The following is a 10,582-nucleotide window of genomic DNA, read 5'->3' as shown; positions in this document are numbered from 1 at the left end:
GAATGAAAGGCGTGGACTTGAAGAGACTGTTTTAATTTAAATGCCCAAATACTCAAGCCGAATGAGACAATCCCATTTCTAGCCGCTACTCAACTGAGACTAGTAGTAATAGAACAAGATGGTTGTAAATTTGTTTGAGATCGAGGATCGATCATTACGACGATTTTTTTCTCCTTTTTAACTCTTACGCGTCAAATCATAACTCATAAGCTAGAAACCGACTTAACCAATAAATATCATATTATAAGCACAAGTGACCTTGTTTTGAATTGACGTGGAAGTGAAGCAAGAGAAGATGCTACTTCCCTCAAAGACGGTGGTAGTGGGCTTAGAATTTTCTTAATCTGGGCGAACAACATCTAAAAGGCATTTGACCTATTTTCATTTATAGTTGTGGGGTTTGACTAATTAATTCTGGCACATAACTATAATAACTAGCGACAGCCAATGATCGAAGGCAATTAAAGAACGAAAAGGAAAGTGTCCAAAGAAGCCATAAACGCCAATCAATTTTAAGCATAATGTTGCAAAGATTCCAAAACCAAATCGAGAAAAAGCAAGAAAAGAAAGAAAGAGAGATACATCATACACTCGTAGTGGTTTGTCCAGGCTTGTGTCATGAGTGGGGTTTGGAAATCGAAGACCAATATGCACTGAGATGAATATATCGGCAAGCTTAGAGAGTCAAAAATTGCCAAACACAATAGCGACAGAAACAGGATGAGACGGCATCCCATCGATGTGAGCACCGTCCCAAGCAATGGTGTGATCATAATTAGTTTGAACAGTAAAAAGATAAAAAGCATGTGCGTGTGTGCGTTGTATGTATGTGAACAAAGTGGGTTTAAAAGTCCAACGACAATAATCCACTTATATGCACACATAATGGTTTGCTGAGCCTGACCCTACTAAATCCAAACGAAAACAAACAATCACTTGTTGTGAGCGTCAAGCAAGGCATTTTGACTTTTAGGGGCTTCTGCAGAGTTAGCAGGTTATGAGCGATACGGAAGCGCAGGAGCCTTCACACTATTATGATCGGTTGGGTTCGTGTAATAAGCTAGCTGCTATATTTAATGGATTGTTTGGTTTATAACTTACTTGTTACATCCAAAGGCAAGTGTGTATATAGTTTAATTAATGCTGGAGCGATGACTTTGCTTCATGGTTTGAAATAAAGATGTATATCATGTGCACCAACTTCCAGCAGATGCGTAAACACGAATCTATTATCTACAAACACAAACGGGAGGAGCTGAAAAAATATGGCAGACAAAGATCGATGTTACGGCATAAGTCACGAGAAGCGATGATATGGTGTGGCTTTCAAGTAATGCGTTTTGACTACTTGTGCATTTTGGCTGAGTCAGCTGGTTACGAATAATGCCCGAGAACCTCATCATTATGTGATGTAAATTATTTGTAATACAGTGCAGGTAACCTATTGTCATCATAACATTAAGCGCGAGGTTACTGATTCGACTCTATAGTAACGACTTGATGGGCTGTAATTTGCACGTTTTAAGACTAGTGCGCTGGAAGGAACAAGTACTGGTACAAAGTTTGAACACAATCAACTGGCGTTTAGTTTAGCGTAAAAGACTAGTTCCTCACAACATTGTGACCTAAGATTTAAATTTCTATTAGGAGAGATTTTTACATTTAGCACGTAACTGTGTGCTAGAAGGAATGGTACAAAGTTTGAACGCAATCAACTAGGGTTTAGTTTAACGTAAAGGGCTAGTTCCTCACAACGTGATGAATTAAAATTTGAATTCTCATTAAGAGAGATTTTTACATTTAGTACCTAACTGTGTTTTGAATAGAATGGTCTCCAATGGAAAGATATTTATACCTAACAGAAAAAACAGTTTGAGCACTTTTGAAATTAAACCCTATTGTGATTGGTCGCATAACAATTGGCAAGTTGGGCCGTGCGTCTTAACGTGTTGATGGGTCAAAAGTTAAAAACACGTGAGGCCCATCAGAATCTATGGACTTGGAATGTCTGGGTATCTCGTAATAACAAAGAACGTGAAACGTAGGTAGGTGGAGGTTTTATTCCCAACTTGTGTTTGTGAACGAAATAAAAACTGTCTGGTTAAGAGTTAATCTCGTTATTTTTTATGCCTCGAGGAATATTAATTCTACTAGCGGCAGAAATGGTTTCGGAATGTAAGTGGTACGTTAGGATGATGATAATTTGTGGGAATGAAGATGCATATATGTTCCACATACCTTTTCCCAGCGTTAACGTTTTTTTTTTTTTTTGATACATTCCCAGCGTTAATGTTTATGCTCTAACCCAGCGTCCATAAATTCTTTACCCCGCCTCTATTTCCTACTGGGCAACCAACTTTTTTTCAAAGTCCAAAACTTTTCTGGGTCATTGACCAGGAAAGGAGTTCCTTTAAAAAAAAAAAAAAACTAAAAATCAAGCTCTTGGCCCTCATTCTTATCTCACGCTTTATGGTATTTGAGCTTGTCTTCGACACTTTTTTTTTTTTATTCTTTTGAGCAAAAGAGCTGGTCTTAGTTAGACTCGAGTTTTCAATTTTCATTTCACTTGAATAGTTGTCCACTGCTCTTTTTGTTTGTTCCAAAAAGCCTTTTGGGTTGACGCCGAATATTGATTTTGGAACAAAGCTAATCAACTTGGTTTGGATCGGGACGCATTGCTTCACTATTCAACTTGTACTCCTCCGGTCCTTAATATGACCCAATTCTTGAGTTGGTTTTGGTCTTAAATATAAGATCCATTTCTCATATTATCAATTTTCTCTAAATTACCCCTATAGACACTCCCTCAACCATAATCAATAGAAGAAGGAGATGAGGTATTAAAAAAGATAATTATGGTGTTTAGGAAAAATGTGTAACTTTTTATAATTAACTAACTTACCTAACTTTTTTTTTTTAAATGGGTCATATTGTATTTTTTTACCAAGTTTTAGATCCAGTGAAAAAGGTCATCCTCGTAAGGTGGTAAATTAATGTTTGATTTTTTTTAAAGAGATGTTCATATTTAGTACGTGATAATATTCGACCAGAATCACCCCAATAAAAAATATCTGTGCCAAACCAAAAAAACAAACTTGTATTTGCTTTTGAAAAAAACTTGTATTGGCGTTCTCTTTAGAATCTGAAACATTCTAATGGAGCAAATTGAAAATCAAAATTGTTAAAAAGTGGAAGTTGACGGTCGATTTTGGGACAACTTGATTGCCTAGGCCAGATGAAATTAGCGTTTTCTGCTTTAGATTATTGCCACCGACACGACAGAGGAAAAGACAAAAAAAAAAAAAAAGGCCGCTACTAGCAACTGTGTCTCTCAACGCCGGCTCGCCATCGGCGTGTGATGGGGAGATGAAAGCTGTATTATTGGCAACGAGCAACAGCCCGTCATATTTAAACGGATAATAATAATAATAATAATAGCAATATGTGGACTATAGCATTACTTTGAATAATGAATGCAATATTTGGTTAGTGTCGAAATATTCTCGTTTGGGATTTCACGATAAAACAATACTGTAATGATTAATGCATATTCGTAAAAATTGAAGAATAGCTGATGAATCCATTATTTATATTTGCAGCTACGATTAGTTATGCGTTGTAGGAGTCGCAGGGTAGTTATGGGGTTTGATCAAAGCTAATTAATTAATATGGAGTGGCAGATATTTGTAGCAAGAAAGACAAAAACCAACTGCGGAGAGAATAGTCAACAAGTAGTTAAATGGAACACCGAACATGCCAAAGCCTCAGAAACCATTGTTATGACAGGATGATTAAATTAAATAAACCTTTGTTAAAAACAAACCTTTTTTTCTGGGAGGAGTTAACCGACACAGGGGAAATAAAGCAACATCAGCGTTACAGTACACATATATGATGTGTGTGTGTATTTATGTATGCATATATGTAACCAGCTCAGTTGTGCTGGAGACACACACGTGTGTATAATTCTCCGGATAGAAATCCTCAGCCTAGTATTGCAAATATTGTCAATCAAAATAATATTTTACAACAATATATCTGATTTGATACCTACAAGCCCTGTTCATTACGTGTGAAGATATTTGAACAAATCTTTCATTAATTACTAATTATATATCAGATTCTAAATTTGTTTGCCAGAAGGAAGATTTTACTAGAAAAATATTTGTGAGATTGAATTAAGATGTGTTTTTTTGCCAACTTAAGATATTTTATCGGAAGAATCCCAATAAAATCTCACCGAAATACTTAAACTCAAATTAAGGCTTACGCTTTTAATAAATTCCTAATAAGGACATGAGGTTTAATTTAGGATTTTTGAATGTTGTCAAATGACTAAATTAATGGGAAATGACCTTTTCTTTGGGGGAAAAAATTAACTTAATAGACTTTGTTTAAAATAATTAACTTAAGACATGAGTGCTTGATTTTTTTTTTAACTAATCATTACATTCCTACTCATTTGACGGACTAAGCAGGCAATTAAAATTTCGAACCACTGAAAAATCAAATTCAAAATGAACTTGACTTCCACACACGAAAGTAATTAGTTGAAGAAGTAGTTCATCATGCTCTGTGATTCCACATTTTATTACCATACTCGTGACCGAGACATTACAATATAAAATACTCTCTTTCTTCTGTAAACGAGAGCTGGGTGAGAATTTACTTTGATTAAGTATCCACTCTCAATTTATAATTTTTGTTGATCAAACTATCCATATTAACATGTCGAAAGGTTTTTTATTTCCACAATGGGCGATTCAAATGCAGATGGTTAAGGTTGAGGATGATGAATTGAGGAAAAAAAATAACATGATTTTTAATAAACAATTAGCCTGATTAATTTTCCTAATCTCAACAGATTATTTGTTTAGCTTTTATATATTGGAATAACAAATAAAATATTTAGGATGCACATGTTTCCAGAATTTTGCATGCAAATAGTACTTTATTATGATACGTACATAAAGAGACCGTTCAGCTTTATTTCGCTTGAAATTAACTAAAAAAAACATTTATAAGATATTTTTTTTATTTTAAATATAAAATATATTTTGTATGTAATTCATATTATAAAATATAAAACGTATTTTATAGTACATTTTGTTATAAAATAACGCTATTTTTTTTTTTTAATGCAGCATCTGGAATAATGATGTGATGCCGTAATCTCCCTGAGACAGTGAAGTACGAAACATGGATAAATTTGAAGCAGGCAGGACTGTTATTTAAGATGCGAGAGACTATGTTGGACGTAAGACTATAGTTATCTAAACAAGAAGGGAAGCATCTCAAATAGCAAGAGGCCAATTACTACATAGCAGTAACTGGCCAACCACGCCTAGTTAATTACGTGTAAGCTCACAATTATGTGCTGGAAAACATTTTCTCCTTCTTCTTGGCGGCAGTATTAATACCTGGGAATACAAAACCTACGCCACCCACGTACGTAAACCACGAATTTTTCTTTTATCAATATTTAAATCGTCCTTCAAGATTTTGAGATTTTGTGTGTGTGTGTGTGTTCTAACAATTCAAAGCCCCCACTTCACTTTTTGCTACTTTAAAGCGTGTAACTCACAGCTTCCTCCTTGATAAAAATTTAAAAATCTGAGTTGCCAAGAAGACACCATGAAGCTTGGGATTATTTATGCGAGAAAATTATGGAAACTCAAAACTCCTTTCGGCACCATCTATGTTCTCATCCACTTGCATGTGTGTAGATACTAACAAATAATTAAACACGCAAAGTTGATATTTTTCATATTCTATAATTAAAATTTCGGAAATTTGTCATGCTCTTATTTACTTTAGAGATTTCTTTGATCCTGAAAGTATACAAGTCATACTGTTTTGTAACGTAATTTATGAGATAACACCCGCAATTCTGTATGTAGTATGTGTGATGAAATTACTGGTAGTTCATTATTTGAAGAGCACTTTATATTTGATTTGAATATAAAAGGATATCAAATGAAAAATACTACTTATCCAATCCTTAATATATGACTTAATTATTAAGTTAATTTTGATCATAAATATAAGAGCTATTTATCATATTTATCAATTTTTTTAAATTACCCCTATAGTTACTTTTTCAACCATAATCAAGTAAGTAAAGGAGAAAGGATATTAGGAAAGACGATCACGGTGTTTTAGAAAAAGTATGTGATAATTTTTATAATTAATTAAGTTACCTAACTTTCTTAATATAATCAAATTAGTTAAATAAATATTATCTTAACAACTGGAGGAGTATAAGATAATATTATGAGGCTGGAAAATAGAAGGCGAGCTTTGATTAATTTTTAATTAGGGAAAACGGGAAATGAATAGAATATCGATGATGGAAAGTCAAAAGAGACGGACCAAACCGACGGGGTTGGTCCAAGTGGTAAGCTGCTTGGTATTGCTTAAGTGAGGTCTCGAATTCGAGCCTCAGCGTATGTAGAAATTCTTGTTGGGAGACTTACCCACCACAGCTAGGTGCGTTACGCGGATCGGATCTAGATATAGTCAGAGTAAAACCCCGTAAACTGGGTGGGCAACAAAAAAAAAAAGAGAGAGAGACGGACCGAGCATGTGAATAGTGAATGGGAGGGGCAACCGACGGGCGGCGGGGACGACACACTGGATTTTAGACTCTTCCAACTCAGCTAGCCACGTGTTCTTCCTTGGATGGCGCACTACGCCTAACCCTTTTATTTCTTTATTTATCTCACAACAATATAAAAGATAAAATTAAACGGGTCTATAGTATGAACCGGACCCGAACCCGACCCACCAACACCTCCTTCTCAGGCCTCGCCCACGTTTTCCTGTTCCTCGTTCATTCTTCACACTCCATGGGGCGCTTCAATCGCCAGTTCCAGAGCTCTTTTGCCTCCTGACCTTTCGCTTTCTCTCGTTCCTCCGCCTCATTCACCTTCACTTTTCAGCAGCTGCCTCCGACTTCCTCCGTGCTTTCTTTCTCTCCAGCTTCTACCCACGGTTCCCCCTGCGAGTTCTGCTTCTGCATTCTTCCTCAATTTATACTGATCCTTCAGATTTTTCCTTTGAATCCCTTATCTTCTAGGTTTTTCGAGTTGATCCTTTCGGATCTTTATTTGATATATCTTTTCAATCTTCAAAATTTTTTTTGGATGTTCGGGTTCGATCCCTGTCCCGGATTAGCTTTTTCACGAGTCTAGTATGTTATTCGAGTTGGGCTAGTTATGGATGACTCGTTAGTTCGGTAATTTGTTCGTTGATTAGTTGATGGCGTCGTTCCGACGGACTTTGTCGCCGGCGCACCACGATCGGCAGTACCAAAACGGTGTTGGCTCGTTTTCAGTTTCCTCTCCTCATCACAAGTTTGCTCCTAGTGCCAAGTATGCTTCGCCATTACCAGTGTTGTTTGCGTACGTAACTAGATTGCGGAGATTTCTTGCCGGGTTTGTTATGCGGCGGTATGCTCGGAAGGGGCAGTGGAGAAGAGCATTGTTTAGCTGTTTGATCTTTTTCTTCTTAGGTTTCCTGTGGGGTATGTTTCCTATCGGTCACGTTGTCGATGACATTCGCCGTCAGGATGTCTCATTTGAGATCAAGCCGCCTCGCGCAAATGCAGAACTAGTCCCTGAGGATCGTGCTTTGAAGCGTGATGAGGCTTTTGTGGTTAATCCAGTGAGTTTGAGTGTCGATAAGCATATTGCTGCCGATGGTACGGTCGATTTTGTGCCGAGGAAGCAACTGATTGTAGTGACTCCCACATATAATCGGGCGCTTCAGGCGTATTTTTTAAACAGGTTGGCTCACGTGCTCAGGCTCGTACCTCCGCCAGTTCTGTGGATTGTAGTGGAAATGAATTCAGCTTCTATGGAAACTGCTGAAATACTGAGGAAGACTGGTGTGATGTATAGGCATTTAGTCTGCACAAAGAACTCCACAAGTGTGAAGGACAGAGGAGTTCATCAAAGGAATACGGCGTTGGAGCACATTGAGCGCCATAGACTAGATGGGATTGTCTACTTCGCAGATGACGATAACATATATTCCCTCGAGTTGTTTGAGACCTTGAGAGACATAAGGTATTTCGACCTTGCCATCAACCTTTGATCTTATCACACTTCTTCACTATTCATGGCATAAACAATGCGGCTTGAGATTGATTTTGTGTTTTATAATGAATCATAATTTGTATTACAGCATTAGTATATCTAGATTTGATCCCTATTGCGATTGTTTGTAGGTTTCATTGTTGCAATTATACGACATAATTTGCATCTCGTTTGTTGGGCTTGTGCATGTCATAAGTTACCGTTATTAAAAAGGATTGCCACTGGTTTTTTCGGTTGTACCGTTTGTATGTTCTCTCTTTATGTGTAGGGAGATCTCAGTACGTACTTGAATATTACGTACTTGAAAATCTCAGTGTGAAGTATGTCATGTTTGGTCCCTTACTTTTTCCTTAAATTTACTTTTTGAATTTCATGTTAATATTTGTAATTGTAATGCTTTGTCCTTTGGCATGTCTATAAATGAGATTACAATAAGTCGTTTATATGTGACTAAATTTTTTTGTCTGGTAACAAAGCAGTTAGCACTTGCTGTCGGATTAGTGGTTTCTCAAAGGAACGACTATCTGTTTGTTCAATTTCGTTACAAGTTTTGAGGTGTTTTAGCCTATCATTTATATCAAGATATGTTTGTAAATTGTAATTTGATCCGAGTATGCTTTTTGGTTCAAAGAATTTTCCTCATGCCACCATGTTTTATGAAATAATGTGATCCCCTACCACTGAAAAAAAATATGATTTCATTTAGTTTTTGACTTCCGTTGATTGAGAAAGAGAATTATATTTCGTCTTGGCATACATTTTCTTTATGATTAAATGACTCAAAAAGAGTCTGTACTTCTTATAGCTCTCCTGCCTAATTAATTGCCTATGAAAATATAAGCATTATGTTTTTTTTTTTTACTGCCTCTGTCAATGAACTCTTGGTGTTTTTTCCTATTGTTATGTAAGGTTTGCTCCCAATTATACATTTATAATGGCTTATTCTAATGTCAAACTAATTTTATAGACGCTTCGGTACTTGGCCTGTTGCCATGCTTGCACAAAGCAAAAACAAGGCCATCTTGGAGGGTCCAGTCTGCAATGCAAGTCAAGTGATTGGTTGGCATACAAATGAGAAAAGTAAAAGAGTTCGTAGATTTCATGTTGATATGTCAGGATTTGCTTTTAACAGCACAATCTTATGGGATTCTAGAAGATGGAAGCGCCCTACATCAAATCCTATTCGCCAATTAGACACAGTGAAAGAGGGTTTTCAAGTATGCTTTCAAGCTGTAGTCTTTACTCGGCCCCTCCATTTAACTAATTCAGATGTCCTTTTGCTGTAACATTTAATATTTACTGCTACTATTATTATAATCCGTGAACTGAACTTTTTAGTTTTTGCAGGAGACCACTTTTATAAAACAATTGGTGGAAGATGAGAGTCAAATGCAAGGTTCACCTACTGGTTGTTCCAAAATTATGAATTGGCATCTCCATTTGGATGCTCGTAATACAAATTATCCTAAGGGTTGGCTACTACAGAAAAACCTAGATGCTGTCATCCCTGTGAAGTAATCCCTCGGGCATTCTTGTGAGCATTCAGTAGGTATGTTTTAATTATTTTCGTTAAGTAGCATATGGAAGATTGTCACTTTCCACGCCACGGTGTTTCTGAACGCATCTCATTGTTTCTTCTATCCATGAGTTTTAGAAGCACATTGACTTGACATTCATATAGTCCAAAAATGTTTGTTGATTCATGTCTGTTAGCCTTTTAGAGGGATCTAAAATACCCTTGCTTCGTCTTCTTTTTTTAATTTTGACAGTTTACCCATAATTCATGTCGGCACATCTCTGGATAGATGCTACCTCAGGTTTAGACCAGTGGGACTGCTGCATTTTGTTCCCTGGCAAAGATAGAGACAGCTTACTTTGTTTCCGGAACAGAACAACACTCACTTTTAAAATCAAATTTTGTTCTTGTAAAGAATGTTATTATTATTTCATCGATAGAGGAAAGAAAAGGTTCCCCAGAGCAAGGAAGGGGAAGTATTGATCAAGTTGCATCAGTGTCCATTCGGTGTGTTGGATGGAGCTACTGGGGCCAAACTTGATGTTTGACAAAACTGTTTCTAACTTACGGCTTGTATCAAGATTAGCGAGGGTTACTTCTCAAATATAGTTTCGATCGTCTCCTCCCCATTCTCTTTTTTATCCCAGTGTATAAAGGTTTCGGAATTATTGCGAAGTTGCTCTGCTTCCGTTGTTTTGATGAGTTTCCCTGGTTGGCGTGCCGGGACATAATATATATATATATATATATATATTATCTTCACCTGTCATATGTAATGTAACTGCAGTGATGATTATCATCACACAACCATTTAACCTTCTCCGTGAAAAGAAACACCAGTAATGGTAATGACGACGACCTTGAGCCACAACTGTGTTTGATCGAGCCCCACTTTCTTGGAGCGAGATGGCTTGTGCACAATTATCCATCCCATTTACTCTGTCCTTGATATCTAATTAGAGAGTTA

At 36.6% G+C, this 10,582-nt stretch overlaps 1 protein-coding gene across 2 annotated transcripts; it reads left to right on the top strand.

The window, feature by feature from the left end:
* The first annotated feature begins 6,866 nt into the window (after positions 1-6,866).
* Positions 6,867-10,311, top strand: LOC114757344 (probable beta-1,4-xylosyltransferase IRX9H). Of its 2 annotated transcripts, none has more exons than XM_028946360.1 (4): positions 6,867-8,069; positions 9,067-9,316; positions 9,447-9,644; positions 9,869-10,311. In XM_028946360.1, exons 1-3 carry the CDS (start codon positions 7,261-7,263, stop codon positions 9,615-9,617), a joined length of 1,230 nt encoding a protein of 409 aa, XP_028802193.1. In that variant the 5' UTR covers positions 6,867-7,260; the 3' UTR covers positions 9,618-9,644; positions 9,869-10,311. The 2 variants fall into 2 exon arrangements, with proteins under 2 accessions (XP_028802193.1, XP_028802192.1); XM_028946359.1 differs by having other exon boundaries at positions 9,447-9,648.
* Positions 10,312-10,582: the final 271 nt, after the last annotated feature.

Source organism: Neltuma alba, unplaced genomic scaffold, assembly GCF_004799145.2.
Source record: "Neltuma alba isolate B1F8T4 unplaced genomic scaffold, ASM479914v2 tig00010592_pilon, whole genome shotgun sequence".
Taxonomy (NCBI): domain Eukaryota; kingdom Viridiplantae; phylum Streptophyta; class Magnoliopsida; order Fabales; family Fabaceae; genus Neltuma; species Neltuma alba.
Note: the sequence above shows the minus strand (reverse complement) of the source record. Positions and strands in the feature narration are given on the sequence as shown.

Excerpts from the sequence above, each read along its gene's own strand:
- LOC114757344 (XM_028946360.1), top strand. The coding sequence starts at position 7,261 with ATGGCGTCGTTCCGACGGACTTTGTCGCCGGCGCACCACGATCGGCAG. Across the intron at positions 8,070-9,066 it reads GAGACCTTGAGAGACATAAG|ACGCTTCGGTACTTGGCCTG; the intron begins GTATTTCGACCT and ends CTAATTTTATAG. Across the intron at positions 9,317-9,446 it reads CAGTGAAAGAGGGTTTTCAA|GAGACCACTTTTATAAAACA; the intron begins GTATGCTTTCAA and ends TAGTTTTTGCAG.